Consider the following 19,168-nt stretch of genomic DNA (forward strand, 5'->3'; position numbering starts at 1 on the left):
TTGCTTGTCTAGTTTACAGGTCTGACCAGGCACATTACCTGCTTCCAGTCCAGGGATTTGTATCTCTTGAATGCTGGTCCTTGGTTACTTACTGCTTGCAGCTACTCTGCTCGTGTTACCCTGTATATTACCTTTCATCCTCGTAGGACTCCCATGATCGGTGCCTGTCACTTCAGGGGATCATCATAGGGTAACTTGTTACCACACCATTTCGTCTTCTGTATGTTTCCACTAGCAAGTCTCATTACCTGCTCTCGGGCAGTGTAACCTTGGTTTATTCCTCTCGGGCCATATCCTTTCTAAAGCCCGAGCATCCTGCTACGTGTCCCACTACACAAGGTACAGAACCCCCTGCTTTACCTGCCCCCGGACTGTTGTACTGTCATACTCTGGTCCTCTGAGTGGCCGGCAGCATATAGGTACAGTCACTATTTCATCCTGGTACTGTCAGGGTGGTTCTTCTGTCCTTCATCTGGGCATAACTACCATGTTTTGGCATTTGTTTCACTGGCTGTTACCCAGTAGTATGGCTTAGTAACAGTAGTAGTATTGTATTGCTTAGACCGTCCCCTCTGCTATACTGCGGATGGCCCTCAGCGAGGTTTGTTCTTATTGTCTCATGGTGCTCTACTTCAGGAAGCTGTCCTTGGTCAGCACCAGCCACATTGCCTCTTCTCTTTGATGTGAGTGAAGTGAGGCCTCTCGGTTCCTCAGGTAAAACAGTAAGGGTTTCTTCTACCCCTGGTGTATGTAGGACATCGACTGCCTACATGACTCACAGTGCTGCTTTAGGACTTCTCCTTCTGCATCTGCCTATGGCCAACATGGCTAGTATTTAGTCTTCTCTCTCTTAGGCAGCTGCAGTCTCACAGGGTAAGGATTCCTGTTTACTGCCTGTACTGTTTCTCTACCGTCCTAAGCCTAGGTGTATGGTCCCTTTGTGGTCTAGCTTCTCCAAGTGTCCTTTTTTGGCCATATGGACTATGAAGCATTGTTGTTCTCAGTTCAGGGTTTTGCAGTGCTCCCGCATACACAGTTATTCTTACGCTCTGGAGTAGCACACTGTTGTGCATGACCCCCCTATCCTAGGTTTGGTTTTTTACTACTCAGTCAGGAAATCTTCAAGCAGTCCTTCTCTCCTCCGTGAGGATGGAATATTTAGTATAATAGGTATCCTACAGTCCTCCAGAGGACTGTTATTCCGAGATTGCTTCTTCCGACAGGCAGGTGTGGGTTTTCAGCCCTCATTGGCCCCTATGAGCACTCCTGCTTGACTTGCTTGTCCTTGGTCTTCTTGTTGACCTGCCATGCTCTCCAGATGGGACTCCCGGTCCCCCTCCCTTATCTTGTCTCCCATGTGGAGTCCTCGAGAACTTCTCCCTTAAAGATTTCCTCTACTTGCAAACAGGGTTGTTCACTGGCCCATGTCTGGCCCTACCTAAGGCTCTATCGTCTCCGAACCTATTGCATTCTGGCCAGGCTTCATTTGTTCGGCAAGTTGCCAATTCTCGATCATCTTTTTTCATTAACCATTAAAGTCCCCTTGTTTTCCTGTTGCTCTGTCCACCAGAATGCATCTGGCTCTCGCCTTTCCAATTGCCTAGGGATCCGGTTGAGCTGGTTGATCCGCTAATCTCTTCAATGTGGCCATTGGATCCCGCATAAGGTTCCTTTCTCAAGCAACGTCTCTGCTCACCCTTTGAGGCGTTGGTTTCCAGATCTAGTCTACATATGGACTCTAGTCTATGTATTAACTGTTGTTCCCATTGTCCTGTGACAACTCCCGTGCCTATAAGCCTTACCTCGACCTCCCTCGACGGTTTTCTTCTTTGACTCCATGCTCTCGAGTACCTCTAGGCTTCCTTGAAGCGGAGTGTTTTATATGATCGACCTCCTTTCTGAGGCTTTAACAGCCCATGGAGTTGTTTTTTTCCCAGCCTACCGGCTTCCTCTGCTCATCTTTTCTGTCGGACACTGCGGGGTACCAGGTACTACTGTACTCTTTTCAGGACAACTTGCTCAAGATTCAGATCACGGTTTTCTTTTCTCCCTCTCCTTCTTTCCCTGGACTGCATTATGCTTGGAAAGCTTTATTCTTATTAACATGTATGTGTTTCTCAGATGGGGTAACTCATGTCATAGGCCATGGCTTTCTCTTCACAGTGAAGACTGTACTCCTAGGCCTATGGAGCTTCCAGCCTGGCCATTCTTCCCTGCTCCATAGTCAGGGACGCAGCTTCTCCTGCATCTCATGTAGCACCTTCTATGAGAGACTCTCAGTCCTTTCTCCTTTATTTGACGCCTTAGGCCTCTAGGTGCCACGAAACACTTTCCAGTCTCTCCCGTCATGGTTGTATTTGCCTTTTTTCTGTTCTACCTCAGAGTAAGTCCCTGCCGCCTGTGGTCGCCTACTTGGCTGGGCGTCTGCTTTTTTCCCCACATCTAGCCTACTAGTTCTGTTGGACTCAATGTTACATCATGTTGCTGGCTTCTAGGAAGGCCACAACCCACTCTGCAGTGCAGCACGTTGCTCCAGGGACTAGACCCGCTTTCCTTTGCCGCGGACCTGTCGGGGTTTTCTCTGACGCATTCAGCATCAACCCTTGCTCTATTCCTATTTGATGGTTGTGTTGGTGCTATTTTGTGGCTTCTCGCCAAGCGCTCTTGTCTAGCGGTTATCTTTCCCACCCCATGGACTGCTTTTGGACGTCCCATGGTATCTGTGTCCCCCAATAAGACGCACGAGAAAAGAGGATTTTTTACTCACCGTAAAATCTCTTTCTCGTAGTCTTCATTGGGGGACACAGCACCCACCCATTTTTATTTTGGGTTTTTCATCGGTATGGTAGTTTTCTCAGTTTTTGGTGTTATTCCTACTTTACCTGTTCTTGACTTCTCCTACTGCTCTGGCACAAACTGGTTTACCTCAGTGCCTGTGGGCGGGTATATCCTGCTCAGGAGGAGTCACTTCCTTTGTTTCTTTCTTAGTGTCAGCGCCTCCTAGTGGCAGCAGCCTATACCCATGGTATCTGTGTCCCCCAATGAAGACTACGAGAAAGAGATTTTACGGTGAGTAAAAAATCCTCTTTTAAGACTGGCGTATGAGTATGCCAGTCTTGATACATGTCCCCCAATGTGTCAAGTTGTTTCCAAACTTTAGTTTTGTTTTTTTTGTTTAGGGAGGATGGTAGTATAGTTATGTCTGCTTTTAAAAATTAAAAGACTTTTTGTAAGCCGTCCTTTTTCCTTTCTTCTTAATTCTGTGTAGCTTTTGGGTTTTGTGAATATAAAGAGCCTGAATCTACTCTGCGAGCATTGCGGTTACTCCATGATCTACAGATTGGTGAAAAGAAACTACTTGTAAAAGTAGATGCTAAGACTAAAGCCCAACTGGATGAATGGAAAGTGAGCAGGAGGGCTTCCAATGGGGTGAGTAGCACATGTAGTAATTCATTATATTATACCAACATATTCTGCAGTGTTACAGTTTAAAGGGCAAGTGTACAAACATACTTGGGACTAACAAATCAAATAGGTGGGTGAGGACCCTGCTCCTAAGGGCATACAGTCTGATGTAGGATGACTCAAGTTAGAAGAGCTTAGGTACAGAGCAAGCCGTCCTTAGTAAACAAACATGGTAGTACAGCACGCTGAATAAGGCAGTCACTCAGCCTGTATCTGAGAGATATTGCAGCATGAGAGAAGCCTTTGGGGTAAGAGTCTGTAGAAGTGAAAAAAGCACCATAACAATAGTGACTAAAAGTAATTAAAGCAAAGTCAGCAGAGACAGGTAAAACTCAATGCATACAATATCTGTAAGGCTGGGTTCACACTACGCTGTTTGCAAAAAAACTGATGAAAAAAAACGGATGCAATTGTGTGCATCCGTTTTGATCCGTTTTTCCATTGACTTCCATTATAAAAAAAAACACAAAAATGAGGTCGACCACTTTTTTTTGTGTATGCTAAAAAAACTGATTTGTTTTGATCCTTTTTTTTTTTTGTGTAATGGAAAAACGTCACACAATTTTTTTCATCAGTTTTTCATCCCCTTTTTTTTTTTTTTTTTTTGCAAAAAAAAAAGGATTAAAACTTTGATTGCAAAAACGTAGTGTGAACCCAGCCTAAGTGCTATAATGTCCCAAAGTCTCACATTTAATTATATATGTATTGGACAATGAAGCTGCTCAGGCACTGTGCTTCTGAAAGCTACATAAGCATCTTAGCTATGATTTACACTGCCTTTGCATAAATTGTAATAAACCTGGCATAGCAGCAGGCTATGCCTCCTTGCACGCCAACTTTACAAGTAAGGTTTGCATTATTCCATCACTGGTGTAAAGTGAAGTCCTTTAGGAACACAAAATTGTTGGGTAACCAACGTGTTTTTAAATTAACACCCTTTATTTATTTATTTTTTATCCTTTAGAATGCCCTTCCTGAGTCAGCAGCTGACGAAGACGATGACCTTGACGAAGAAACAAAAAGACGGGATAGTGTTATAAGAAGTGCAATCGATGTTCTGATAAAAGAGTATTCCAGTGAGCTCAATGCTCCATCTCTAGACTCTGAATCACACCCCAAAAAGAAAAGGAAAGATAAGAAGGAAGAGTTATCAGTGAGTATACTATTGTGGGAAGATGGTGGTGTGGGTAAATTATTCATCATGCCGGAGAAACAGATGAACTCAACACTCAATTTCAGCTTACTCACTCACAGCAAGAAGACATAAACGCCATAGAAATGGAAGAAGATAAGCGAGACCTGATATCACGCGAGATCAGTAAATTCAGAGATACACACAAGGTAATCTTTGTTTTTGTCTCCTTTTTTTCTGGTGAAAATGTGCTCCTTACAGATTCAAGAGCCCACATAGCTTTAACACAAGCATCATGTCTAATATGTCAGAGAAGATGAATGTAGAGAGTGAAATTCAGCTTTGTCTTTCCTAAATAGCGATTGACATTAACCATTGTAAAGCGCTGTTACTGTCAGTCATGTTTTCAGCTGATAGTATGTGGCAACAAAAACAAAAAAAAAACTGACTAAGCTTTATGCCATCAAGCGAAAGCTAAGAGCATTTAAATATTTATAGCCACCTCACCACCATATACAGCCATAGCTTAAACACCATCACACTTACTGTATTGAAGAGCTAAATGAGTAAAAAAGCTTTCTACATGCTTTTAGTGAATCAAAATAGATCAGTGGTTTCCACATGCGCAACAGTTAAGATGCATGGAAGATTTGTAAATTCCCTATAAAGCTAATCTATTCATTGACCCCCACCATTATGATAGAGATCATATGGTGACTAATGCAAGATGAAACTCAGCTTGGAAAGTAACGTGGAATAAGAATGTAAGTATGAGCTCCTGTTTTTTTACTATATTTTTCGGATACCCCCTCTGAAAAATGTGCAAAGCGGCAACTGGCTTGGTTGTTGAACAACTTCGGAATGGTTTTAAGGGGGCCTATGTGTTGTGCACTGTGGGTGGTTATGCTCTGTATAAGAGCTGTTCCTATTCAGCGTTTCTGTAGGTTTACAAGTTAATCTAAGCTGTGTTAAGTAAGTCTTAAGGCCGACAGAGTACGCAACTCTGTATTATACTGTTCTGCAGACGTGCAGTAAGACAATATGCTTGAGAATCATTTGCATTTAATCTGAACCTTATTTGCAAAGGGGTTGTGTTCAGTTCTGACATTTGGAGTGATTGTAAAGGCTCTGCTGTGTTTTTGTAGAGCTCACGGAGCACAGTGAACCTTTGCATGTTTGGTAGGGATTTCTAAAATAACACTGCAGCCTCCTTATGGCTGTCAGGGTATGAGTAATGTAGGGGGTGTCCATTTACAGCACTGATGAATCTGAAGACAATAAGGTAAGACTTTTCTTATAATTTTTTCCTGTCTATGCTGTGATTTCTACCTACCCTATCCTTCTCCTTCCCTTTTTGTTTCTTCTAATACTAACAAAGTGCAAATAAAACTACACATACACGGGAACAACTTAAAGGGCTATTCCGCTCAGACATAACTTTTTATATGTTGCTGCCCATGGTGATTCCAATAATTCCAATTGTTATCTATTCAGTCTCCTTCCCTCAGTTCTGAGCTGCTACTTTCTGTTGAAGACACAAAAAACAGTGTGAGCTTTTGTCTCCCCACCCCACCCCCCTCCCTTCTGAGACTGATGATAAACAAGTCCCTATGTGCAACTTTGTAATGCTAGGATGGTTAATTACTGAGTTCTTCAGCAACCTTACCTCAGATTAACCCTCCGAGCATTACAAAGAAGCTGTAAAGTTGAAGATAAAGCCTGCCAGGGACTTGTTTACACCAGCCATCTCAGAAGGAAGGGGAGGAAGAGAGGGAGACAGAGAAAAGCTCACACGCTGTTTTCTGTGTCTTTAGCAGACAGCTGCTGCTCAGAATTCTGGGAAGGAGACTGAAAGGTAACAAGTATGGAAGTAATTGTTAGTCTCACCATGGGCAGCAACGTATGAAAACTTATGTTTGAGCGGAATACCCCTTTAATCTAGATAACCAATATATGGCCAAAGACGTAGCCTTATTTCTATACCCAATTAGTATATGCTATAAGCCCCTAGTCCCAGGATTTAAATAATCCTTGCATGTAATATTTTTTGGATCAACACATGAAACTTGGATCTTCTAGAAATTAAAATGTAAGTATTGATGATTCTGGTGGAGATACTTTACAGTTCTAATGTCCAAAAGAGGTAAGTTTTCAAAGAGAGATACAGTACAGTTCCAATGTAATCCCTGGCCACTTATATATACAGTTCTCCTTTTGTGATGCACTTTGTGTTCTATTATTTCTTTTTGTTTCTCGCAATGCTTGTACTGCTGAGACACGCTAGGCTAATCCCATTGGGCCATGACCTCCTGCATTTGCATAGTGAATGCATTCCCTTCTGTCTGTCCTTGCTCTGTCCCTTCTTACCTGTACATACTCTTCCCCCCCGGGATCCAAAGGCAGCTGGTTGTAAAGGTAAGATGTCTTTCAATGATTTTCTTTTGGATGTTTTTATTTTCTGTAAAAAAAAAAGAAAGAAAATGCCATGATTGTAATGTTGTAGTGTAATTATCTGTAAAATGAGATCGAAGGAGTGAGAAGTCATGTGTTGGTAAAAGCGATACAATCTAAGCTATGTGATACGTAGACATTTGTGCACCCAGAATGGTCTTGTTTGTCTTTGAAAATGTACTTGCTCTTCCTCCCAGAATCATAGCTTGTAGGCAAAGTTAATCCCGTGTTGGAGAGCCATGTCCTAGCACATCATCTGTAAGTTAATTCAAAACAATTGCTAACAAGGATGGATAAAATCTGTGGATGTCTTATTTCCAATGTGTTCAAGGTATTTTGGGCTTAGACACACTTTTCCCTCCCCCCCACAATAAAATATTTTTTTTGGCTATTGCTATGGAACCAATGGATATCCCTGTAGATTCCATGTCGCAAGTGATTTCCAACCTTCCTGCAGTTTCTCTGTTTAGCATCATTCTGTGAAGAGCTAAACCAACATTTGTAAGTTTGCTGACATATTCCTAGTCTTGTTGTAGGTATATGTTGCCATTGCATTTACTCAACATGCCTACCAGTATGGAGTTGGGCCTTGGTGTACTTACAGCTTTTAAAAGCTCACAAGTACACACTCCACTTTCCTTTTCTTGTGTTCCTTTTGCTCTTAAAAGCAGCATTTCATGTTAGCAATTTAGCCTTTCTTGTAAAATACTTCGAAAGACGTGATTTCTGAATGACTGACTGACGCCTGCCTCACCTGGTCACCAGCTTTTTGGGCTTTTAGTGCACAGATGTCAAACTCAGGCCCTCCAGCTGTTGCAGAACTACAATTCCTGTCACGCCTAGACAGAAAAAGCTTTACAGAGAACCAGTCACCTAAAACTTACTGCCCCTATTATGAAAGTTCATCTCTCCCTAAGTCTATTTATGAAGCTATAGATTGCCTCTGCAGTCTGTATCTTTTACTTTACCTAATCCTCTTTTTCGGTGCAGCAAGGTCGGGCGCTGCCATCTTGATGATGTCACTTACATTCCAGCGCTGGAACGCAAGTGACGTCATCAAGATGGCGGCGCCCGTCTTTGCTGTACCGAAGCAGACGATTAGGTAAAGTATAAGATACAGACTGCAAAGGCAGTCTGTATCTTCATGAATAGGTCAGAGAACAGGCACTTTTGATAATACACAGCAATCTAGCGCTGTATAGCGCGAGACCACTGTGAATTAACGGACCAGCGGACAAAGGATCATGGGAACCTATCCTGCCGCTCTGCATGACGGGAGTTTCCTGTCTCGTGCCAACTCTTAAAAAGAGTTACATTGAATTAGGGAATAAAAAAAGTAATTTCATCCGTGATTGGTTCTCTTTAAGCTTTGGCAGTCCAGGCATGATGGTAATTGTAGTTTTGTAACAGCTGGAGAGTAGCGAGATTGACACCAGTGCTTTGCTGTTTTGAACCTCTGGGTTGGGGGTGACTGACTTAATTGTGCGCCTACCTTTATGGTATTGACAAAAGAAAAATAGTTATGTACAGCTATATTCTTTTACTGCGATTGAGGTCAACAAATGGACAATTTTGTGTACTAGTGCTCTGTATTCTAGCCACCATGTGTCCCATGTTATTTTATTTTTCTAGCGTTCTACCCCCCTCCACATTTGGATATGAAGTGCTGCTTTGGCTTGAGCTCTGGATCCCTTAGAAAACCATGGTTGGAGATTGCTGGTCCTTGTAGCTATATACTTGCACGGAATCTAGTCTTGTGCCTTTTTTTTTTTTTCTTTTTTGCTACACATTCGATTGTCTTTTTGTTTTTCGTTTTTTATTTTGTATGTGTCGCTAGATAATTTTTGCATTAATATGTCCTGTCTCTTTTCGTAGAAACTAGAAGAGGAAAAGGGCAAAAAGGAAAAGGAGAGACAAGAGTTTGAGAAAGAACGGAGGGAGAGAGAGAGGGAGCGCGAGCGGGAGAGAAGAGAGCGAGAACGGGAACGAGACAAAGAGCGCGAGAAGGAGAAAGAGAGAGAACGAGATCGCGACAGAATCAAAGAGAGAGACAGAGACCGGGAGCGCGATAGAGACAGAGATCGTGACAAGGATAGAGATCGTGGAAGAGATCACAGTAAAGATCGGAGTCGATCAAGGTAAACCTCTGACAATTTCTATTTAAATATACAATGTATGGTAATATGGGGGGAAAAATATTTGTAAGGTGAAATTGAAAGAGAAACTAAATTTAGTACTTTTGGAGGTCTATAATTTTGTTTGCATTTTATAACGTTGACCGTGCAGGATCAAAAAATTTTTTACTGTATAGTTTGAACAATTTCCTTTGTGGTTATTACAAACACTTTTTAAGTCCAACCAGGGGACTCTTACAGGCAAACACTAGATCACTTATAATGATCATTGCTATGCTATTGCCTCAAGCAGACTTGGTCATCTACAGAGCTATGGTTATAGTTATAGCCCCCAGTTCACAGATTCCTCCCATCGCTGATGTACTTCATTACTATTCAAGTATATAAACCTTTCAGTTCCCAGCCTGGCCAAACATGAAGAATAATGAGGTGCGTCAGCAATAAGAGAAGATATTGGTGTGCTGGGCCCCAGTGCATCAGACCTGCTAACTAGCATATACCAAAAAAACCAAGAGATTTTACTTTTTTTCTCTTCTCTTCCAGGGAGAAAAGCAGAGATAGGGATAGGGACCGGGAACGTGAGCGGGAAAGAGAGAGAGAGCGAGACAGAGAAAGGGACCGAGAAAAAGAGAAAAAAAGGGACCGAGAGGAAGATGAAGAAGAAACGTATGAGCGACGAAAACTAGAAAGAAAACTGCGTGAAAAGGAAGCTGCATACCAAGAGGTAAGTGTAAACATGATTTCAGCATTTAAAAATGTTGGGTTTTTTTTTAGATGAAATTCAAAAAAATAGTTTTCGCATTTGGATACACTGCCACAATTAAACCGTCCTCCTTCCTTTTTTTAGCGTCTTAAAAACTGGGAGATCAGAGAGAGGAAAAAAGCTAGAGATTATGAAAAAGAAGCTGAACGGGAGGAAGAAAAACGCAGAGATATGGTATGTTTTTCTGCGATGTTCCAAAGTATATGTTCCAATCCATTCCACCAAACACCACCTTTTCTCATTACACTTCTATTCCTGCTGCATTAACAGGCAAAAGAAGCCAAAAGGTTAAAGGAGTTTTTGGAAGATTATGATGATGACAGAGATGATCCAAAGTATTACAGGTATGTGTAGTTTTTGAATTTATTTTTTATTTTTTTGCATGTCCACAAATGTGAATCCTGTTTATTTATTTTTTCAGAGGTAGCGCACTCCAGAAAAGATTACGGGACAGGGAAAAAGAAATTGAAGGCGATGAGCGTGACCGCAAACGAGAGAAAGAAGAGCTTGAGGAAATCAGGCAGCGGTTGTTAGCAGAGGGACATCCAGATCCGGATGCTGAGCTTCAGAGGGTCTGTATTAAATGGATTTGTTCCCCCACTTACTAGCAAACCTCTTTGAAAGTGGTGTAAATTATGTGTTAAGGTGACAATGCATCATAGCTGTTCTTTCTTTCTGACTCTTCTATACACATGGTTGGCCGAGTGTGCATGTGTTCTCTGGCATGTTCTCGGGCAAGTGCCCGTTTGATCCCTGAACATGTATCCGGGGTATGACTATTCACACTAGATTGTTGTCAGATTTGTGTAATTTTGCTCTTATGTGTTTTGGGACAGTTAGTCTAGTGACTGTTTGATATTATGCCAGTTAAAAGGGTTTTCACTGTTAAAACAAAAAACAAAGCTGCTTTCTTGCAAAAACAGCGCCACCCCTGAACTCAGGTTGCAAGGTATTACAGTTCAACTACATTCAGTTCAATAAAACTGAGCTGCAAAATGCAAAAACTGAGGACAGAAGAGGTGGCGTTTCTGGAAGAAAGCACAGCAGTTGTTTTTCTAAGCCTGGACAAGCCCTTTAAATTTCTGACATGTAGCAGAATGATTAACTTTCTATTGTAGGGTTTAAATGGTGAAATTTTCATATCTGTATTCAGAGTAGACCAAATGCAATATTAGTATATGTATGTTTTGTACTTGTAAATGATCATTGTGTGTTCCAATGCAGATGGAACAAGAGGCAGAAAGGCGAAGGCAGCCACCACAGGTTAAGCCACAGCCAGAATCTGAAGAAGAGGAAGAAGAGAAACCCATCAAAGAGGAGAAAATTGAGGAACCTATTGAGGAGGAAGAAGAGCCTGAACCAAAGCCCTGCCTTAAGCCTACTATGCGGCCTATTAGCTCCGCCCCATCTGTCTCTTCTGGTAGTGGCCACGCTACCCCTAACTCCCCTGGGGATGAATCTCCTTGTGGTATTATTATTCCACATGAAAATTCACCAGAACAGCAACCACAAGAGGAATACCGACCAAAAATAGGTCTCAGTCTCAAATTAGGTGAGTTAGACTTACTTTTCCAACCTCAACTGTAAAGTGACTATCCACGTAACAGTGGGACCTCTCTTTTTTTTTTTTTTTAAAGGGTTTGTCCAGGAAAGGAAAATATGACCGCTTTTCCCAGAAACCACCTCCCCTGTCCCCAGTCTGGGTGTGGGTATCGCAGCTCTGTTCCATTGAAGTGAATAGAGCTGAACTGTAATACCACACACAACCTAGGGACAGGGGTGGTGCTGTTTTTTCAAGAAAATAGATGTTTCTTTTCTAATCCTGGATAATACCTTCAATTTCCCTTGCATACATTTTAGAAGGTTGCTGCTTTTCCTTATATAATAAATCCCCTTAATGGATAGAATAGTAAAGGTTGAGTACTAATATTATTTGTGTTTTTCAGTGGATTTTAAATGCTAAAATCCTGAAATGTATGTAGTAGCAGCAGCAACTATGAGTAGTAGTCTTGTAACACTATATAATGTTTTGCCATCTTGCCTTAAAACTCAGGTGCTTCCAGTAGTCCAAGCCAAACAAATGCTGCTAAAAGGAAGAAGCTGCCAGTAGATAGTGTTTTTAATAAATTTGAAGATGAAGACAGCGACGAGGTACCTCGGAAAAGGAAACTGGTGCCGTTGGATTATGGTGATGACGACAAAGCATCTGCCAAAAATAATGTGAACACTGAAGAAAAACGCAAACATATCAAGAGTCTTATAGAGAAAATCCCCACAGCTAAACCAGAGCTGTTTGCGTATCCTCTGGATTGGTCCATTGTTGACAACGTGAGTGCATTTTGGGGGTTTTCAGTGACTTTTATTAATGGCTGTGTGAAATTTGTTAGCTACCAAACCCTTCATACCAATTACTTAATTCTTTTAGTTATGGTGAAGCTTAGGCATCTGTCCCACATCTGATAGAAAGTAAGAAATATGAAATAGATTGATAATTTAAATTTGTCCAAACTCCCTGTTAGGCCCCGTTCATACAGAGCAAGCCTTTGTGTCATAATGACACTCTATGGGAGGCTTGCGCTCTGCATCTCTTGGCGCTGAAGAATGAACATGTTCATTCTTCAGCTTGGAGAGACACTGAGTGATGCGGTGCGTGAGCTTCCCATAGAGTGTCGTCATGACACGGAGGCTGGCGGCATTCGCTTTAAGTCTATAGCAAGGGGTTTGCCACTTCTAAAGTTTAAAGGGAACCTGTCACCCCTCCCCCAACCCCCTCCCCCCGTGCCGGGGTGACATGCTCCCAGCCCCCCCCGCTACAGCCCCCTATACTTACCTGATTCCGCCGGGTCCCGCTTCTGGATCCGGTCGGGTCACTGAGATATCAGCCGCTGCAGCCCGGTGCGCGCTGGACTCTAAGTCATTCTCTATGAGCGTTGGACTCTCAGCGCGCGTGCCGGGCTGCAGCGGCTGATATCTCCGTGACCTGACCGAATCCAGAAGCGGGATCAGGTGAGTATAGGGGGCTGTAGCGGGGGGGGGGGGGGGGGGGGTCGGGAGCCTGTCACCCCGCCCCGGGGGGTGACAGGTTCCCTTTAAAGATGTGTCTAAATCACTTGACCCAATGTATGCCAAGAGTGTCCTGTATGTAGCTGCATGATGTAGACTAATGTTTTCCATAGTGTTTATGTACATGACTTGTAACATGTTAATTAATTCATCTCCACTTCTTAGACGTTAATGGAGCGTAGAATTAGACCGTGGATCAATAAGAAGATCATTGAATATATTGGCGAGGAAGAAGCTACGCTAGTTGATTTTGTGTGTTCCAAAGTAAGTAATTGTAGTTTGTAAGTGTGGTGTGAGGTGGTTTTCCATGCAGAAAGTATTTATAGAGCTCATTGTGCTGACACCGTGTCAGCCACAGCACTGTCAGAAATACACATGTACACATGTACAGGAGCCGGATGCCTTAGCTCTGTGCGTTGTTTATAATGGTAGCACTAGGTCACTGCATCAGAAAGCATGCTCATAAATACTGAGGTGTAATGCTGTCTACCTGCCTATAGACCTAAGGAACACTGAATGCAATGGGGTAAAGCCTTTAGGATTGCTCATATAGGCAAAAAAACCCTAGTCCATTTACCTGTTGGTGTGTATTCGTGCCCCAAGAACCAGAGTGCCTTCCTTCCTATGGTTCTTCTAAACCTTTATTAGGTTAGCAAGAACTGTAGAGGGGGTTCTCTTACAGTTGTAATACAAACATTACTGGCAGAATAGATATGTATTTCACATTTAAATGGGACAAATAAAAGTATCTGACAAATCGTGTTACATTTCTGATATCTTATTTGATTTTTTTTTTTTTTAATTTCTATTATAGGTGATGGCTCACAGTTCACCGCAAAGCATTTTAGATGATGTTGCCATGGTAAGTCTCCCCCCGTTTTGTTTTTGCAAGTGTTTATTTCAGTATACATTCATTGACAGACAAAATGCACCAGTATTATACATGTGAATGTGATGATATCTGTAAGTCATTACAATACTGGAGCAAAAGTATAAGAATATTAGAGAAAGGAATTGAAAGAGAGCTCTAATACACAGTTGGGCCACCTCCAGCCTGTACACCAGATGATGCATGGTTGGAGGTGGTGGCATACAGGTTTCCTTTGGATGTTGCTGCTGGGCCTGTAAATCCTGCACACCTTTAAGAACAAATCATGACATTCATAGTCTTCTCACGCATTTATTTTCTTTTTCCCACAGGTGCTGGATGAAGAAGCAGAAGTATTCATAGTGAAAATGTGGAGGCTACTAATATATGAAACTGAAGCAAAAAAGATAGGTCTCGTGAAGTAAAGCTCATCAAAGGCTTAATTTAAAAAGAAAAAAAAAAAATTCAAACGATGCCATTACATCTTTGCTGTCAGTAGGGCCACAAAAACAGAAACAATATGTCGCGGCCCCAGATTTCTAGCAAAGTTCATGATTCCACAGTCCTCAGACACGTGTAAGATCTGGACTTTAGTATAGACAGTGTGATTTATTTCTTTTTTTCTTTTCCAATAATGGTAACTTCTCAGCTATTGAACTCCTTAGAGATCATCACAGTATTTAGGCACAAGAGTAAACCAGCATGGCGACTGGTACGGTTTAAAAACTGCAGCTACTGTACAATGGCATCTCCTGGTGTGTTTCAAGTCTGTGCTCATGTACATATTAAAGTTTCCAATTTGTTTTGCAAACTGTTTGCACTTAAGTTCCACGCCTGTTGTACATACGAAGAACAGTCTTTTTTTTTTATTCACTTGAAGACAGGTCCGCTAATTTAAATGAACACTTCTTCACTCTGTGTCATTCTTACATTGCCGAAAGAAATGTTGTCTCAAGACCCCTTACACATCATGCCTGATGGCTGAGGGATGCACACGATGCGACCTGCCATCATTTAGGCTTCCTGGTGTTACACTACTTTCTTCTGACCCCGTTTTGTGATTCAGAAGCATATCGCTTATGCCTAAATTCCCACTAACAATAGTTGTCTCCTACCCTGAGCATTTTAAGCCATATTCCTAAGGTCTTGCTCATACGGTGCTGTTTTTGCGCAGTTGAAAAGCCGTATTTCGTGCAATGGGGCCGAATTCGTTTTTTTTTTTCTTCAGTTGTAATACCCAACGCTGCATTGTCTTATATCAACATTTCTTGCTCAAAATTTTTTACTCCCCGTTTTAATGTCCTTTATTTAACATGACTAGCCGAACAAAAAAAAATTAAAAAAAAGTTTGCTGTCAGGAAAATCTTATTTTGCCCAATAATAAAAGGTAGTTTTTTTTGTTATATTCTTTTATACTTAAAATTCATACAGTCACAGATTTCCATTTGATGTGTTTTTGGCAATAATTGTGGGGACGGATAAGCACACTTTTATTTTATCTCAAAAGACCCTTAAAAGGAAGTAGGAAGGATGGGTTGCCTTGTCCGCAGATATTTCAAGGGTCAGGTTTAGGAAGTCTTTTAAAAGGATCTAAAACATTGTCACGGGATGGGTGCTAGATTGGGGTCTGACTGCCGGTACCCCTATAAGTCACCAAAACAGAGTACCCAGTGTACTTCCACCCAGTTGCAATATAGGAGTCCAAACAGAGCAGTAGTTGAGCAAGCGCCCACCGCTTAACTTACTCCAATTCAATGGTGGTACCGGTTACGGCCTTCAGTGTCTCACGGTTATTGGCTGTGTGTCAGTACTAAAGACTGAATGGAGTGGAAAGGCACATGATTGATGACTGCTGTGTTTAACCACCTTGATTCTGGGGGAAATGGTTTCCCCTTTGCTGACGCCCCAAAAGACCTAGCATCGATCAGCTAACCAGTGACTTAAATAACTGAAGCTGGAATACCCCTTTAAATAAGCTGTTGCAAAGTTAAGTGTCATTCTCCTTTAGATGCAGTGCAATGCCTTCTGGGGAATGTCCGTCCTGCTTTCCTTCATCAGCATGTGCTAGGGTTATACACTCTCTAATCTGGGGGTTGCTAGATCACGCTATATTCTATGTAGTGGTAATGTACAGCTGACCAATATTTATTTTGTATTGGGACTGATTAAATTTGAACCTGAACTGCTGTTTTTTTTGTAAAACTGCTGCAATATCAGTTATTGTATTTAAAACCTTGGTTTGTCTAAAATGTGGAAGCTGTGATTTGATTGCCAGACAACTTGTATTTGGAAACTGTGTCGAGCCTTCCAGGGCTTGTTCTGTAAATAGTTCAAACATTAAAATGTATATATTTGATATGTGTTCTTTGCCTTTTAAAGGTTTTCAGTTCAATGTAATGCCTGAAGTGTCACTGTCCTTTTTTTCTTTTTTCTTTTTTTTCTTTCTTTTGCAGAAAACAATAGTGCAACATGCGATTTTTAAGAAACTTTGTAATTGGGTTTATTAGCCAAAAAATGCATTTTTATCATGAAAAAGCAGTTTGAAGCTCTCTCCCCTGTCTTCATGGTTCTCTATGGAGAGGGTAGGGGTGGAGGGAGATGAGGCACCAAAACAGGACAACAGAGTTAATTTACAGCTATCTCCTCTGAAGTCAGCACTGACCTTTCTGACCTCTGAATACTGGCTTTCATACAGCTCCCACTGTGTAATCCTTTGTTCTCTGCTGGTGACTAATCTCCCTTCTCCCCCCTCCCTTCTCCATAGGTTACACAGGGGCCCGACTGATGTAAGAGAGTGATGATTTCCTGATAATGAGCAGTGAATGAGAGAGAGGAGGGAGGGGGGGGGGGGGGGGAGTCTTTTTGAATGCAGATAATGGCATATTTGCCTATTAAACCCAATTACAAAGTTTCTTAAAATCGCCTGGACTATTCATTTCTGCAAAAAAAATAAAAAAATACGACAGTGACACTTTAAAATAAAAGATGAGCGAAACTACAGTAAGTTCTGGTTCCTGAAACCCTAAACACTCTGCAAGATGGATGGATGAACCCGAACTTTTAGTGTAACATCTGTGAAAATCAATGACCTTTTCTAAAGCAATTATTTGCAATATTTTAAAAGGGCCCAGTGAGGTCTCATTACATTTTAGTAAATACTTTTCTGGACACTGTTTAAAACAACTTGCCTCTGTTTGAGTTATACCTAACATAGAGAAAACAGCTCTTGAGTTCTGGCCACCAATCTGCAATCTGCTGTCCGCTGCTTGTTGTCAAGGGAAATCTGTCTCTACCAACAGAAAGAGCAAGACTAAAGAAGTAGGGGTACCAATTTCCATTCACCTGCTAAAGATGATCCACACTGTATCTCAAAAGTTAATGAAGAGTTCTCATCTCTCAGCACCCATACAGCTTAGGGCAGATGAGTGTACTTACTGCTTTATTATCTCTTCTTTTTAGATTATCAGCAGCAACAGTGGCAGCTAAGTTTAACCCTTTCTCTTGTGATGCTGCGGTTTTTGTTTCCTTTAAAACAGTGCATCGGTAACCTGTACTCCCTTCACATGCTATCTAGTACAGTGCTGTGTAAACCCTTCTCACTGGAAACACAGAATTTCTTGAAATTCATAATAAGGCCAAGACCTAAGTGTCATGAGAAGCTGACTGAAGCAATGGTCCTGGTACAGCATCAGGTAGGCCTTTCATCCATACTAGAGGTGATTAAGCCTACAGTAAAGTTTGGGTTTGTGTGAACCCATATGCTCGGCCTTTGAAGCTCTGTGCATACGCTGTATACATGTTTTCAAGGCAGCCCCAGGGCTGTATCCATCTTTTTCAGTCACTGGGATTCAAATACAGTGGTGCCTGGGATTGCGAGCATAATTTGTTCCAGGACCGCACTTGTTATCCAAATCTACTCTTAAACCAAAGCAAATTGTACCATAAGAAATAATAGAAATGCAGACAATTGGTTCCACACCCCAAAAATAATGATTTATTATTCTAAATAATATGTAAAACAAATGAAACAAACATTCAGAAACAGCAGAATCTGTGATATTATAAGTTACTGTACAGTAATGGGGAGGATGGGAAACACAAGGGCGGCCAGAGACTGCAGGGAGCATGAAGGAATGAGCATATGTGGGCACATACATACAGCAATCTCTGTCCAGGGAGAGAGGGGTTACAGCTATGCAGAGATTACCTCCACAGTCCTGTCCCCTGATGTAAGCCCCAGCCTGAAGTGGATCTGCTATGATTTGGAAGGTGAGGGAGTCTTCCTGGGTCAGAGTACAGGGCTGTAGACCCCGCTATACAGACCATGTCCCTCCCCCACTCCCCCTCCCACCCAGTACAGGGAGCTCTTACACCAAAGCAATGCTCTTAAACCAAGTCACAATTTTGAAAAACTGTGAGCTCTTAAACCAGGTAATGCTTAAGCCAAGTTACCACTGTACTGATCTTTAAAGTGCGTGCAAACCTGAACTTGCTGTAAGTGCTCATCTATAATCCTGACTAGAGATGAGCGAATTTACCGTAATAAGGAAGTGAAGTTATCTCTGAATCCGCTCATCAGCTGCTGCCTTATAACTCCCTGCCCCTCCTCCCCGGGTGTCTGGAAAAGCTGGATTCAGTCCCAGGAGACTTCTCCAAGTTTCCCAGGATTGGATCCAGCTTCTCCCTGGCATTGGGGGAGGAGCTGCAGTCAGTTATAAGGCAGCAGCTGATGACCGGATGGCAGAGATTACAAAGCGCTTCCTTATCACTATAAATGTGTTAGGGTCCTATTACACGGAGCGATTTTTAACGATAAACAATCGCAAATGAGATTGTTTATCATTTACCGGAAATCGTTCACCATATTACACAGAACAATAATCGTTATTGCGATCGTTACTGTGAACGTTTACTCCATCTGATCCCAGCAAAACAATGAACAATGAGCAATTACACTGAACGATTAGTGACAAAATGCGGAAATTGAGCGAACGAATGTGAAATTACAGCGAACGATTAACGATAATTTTAGGTTTACATCTAAATCAACGATCAGTGACATATGAACAATTTTTCGATTGTTGCCTGCAATTACACAGAACGATTATCGTTTAAATTTGAACGATTTAACGATTTTTCGGACGATAATCGTCCCGTGTAATAGGCCCCTTGATCTCTAATCCTGACTACTTTGGTAAATACTAGAGATGAGCGCAACTCGAGCGTGTGGCATTTTATTACCAGCAGCTGGTGAAGTTGGATGCAGCCCTAGGGAGTCCTAGAAAACTTTT

The 19,168-nt window shown here is 41.9% G+C and overlaps 1 protein-coding gene across 6 annotated transcripts in view; it reads left to right on the forward strand.

Annotated features, from left to right (window-relative positions):
• RBM25 (RNA binding motif protein 25) overlaps positions 1–16,233 on the forward strand; it is a 34,387-nt gene extending 18,154 nt beyond the window's left edge. For 4 of the 6 annotated variants that reach the window (XM_069950834.1, XM_069950832.1, XM_069950835.1 and 1 more), the window contains exons 6-18: positions 3,269–3,429; positions 4,430–4,618; positions 4,705–4,806; positions 8,924–9,186; positions 9,727–9,907; positions 10,031–10,120; positions 10,217–10,290; positions 10,368–10,518; positions 11,171–11,498; positions 12,000–12,274; positions 13,175–13,273; positions 13,824–13,871; positions 14,210–16,233. In XM_069950834.1, the coding sequence (XP_069806935.1) occupies positions 3,269–3,429; positions 4,430–4,618; positions 4,705–4,806; positions 8,924–9,186; positions 9,727–9,907; positions 10,031–10,120; positions 10,217–10,290; positions 10,368–10,518; positions 11,171–11,498; positions 12,000–12,274; positions 13,175–13,273; positions 13,824–13,871; positions 14,210–14,302 (2,054 nt within the window). In that variant the 3' untranslated portion in view covers positions 14,303–16,233. The remainder of the gene's footprint in view (positions 1–3,268; positions 3,430–4,429; positions 4,619–4,704; positions 4,807–8,923; positions 9,187–9,726; positions 9,908–10,030; positions 10,121–10,216; positions 10,291–10,367; positions 10,519–11,170; positions 11,499–11,999; positions 12,275–13,174; positions 13,274–13,823; positions 13,872–14,209) is intronic. The other 2 variants (XM_069950836.1, XM_069950837.1) reach the window with 1 other exon arrangement.
• Positions 16,234–19,168: the final 2,935 nt, after the last annotated feature.

Source organism: Dendropsophus ebraccatus, chromosome 13 (assembly GCF_027789765.1).
Source record: "Dendropsophus ebraccatus isolate aDenEbr1 chromosome 13, aDenEbr1.pat, whole genome shotgun sequence".
NCBI lineage: Eukaryota > Metazoa > Chordata > Amphibia > Anura > Hylidae > Dendropsophus > Dendropsophus ebraccatus.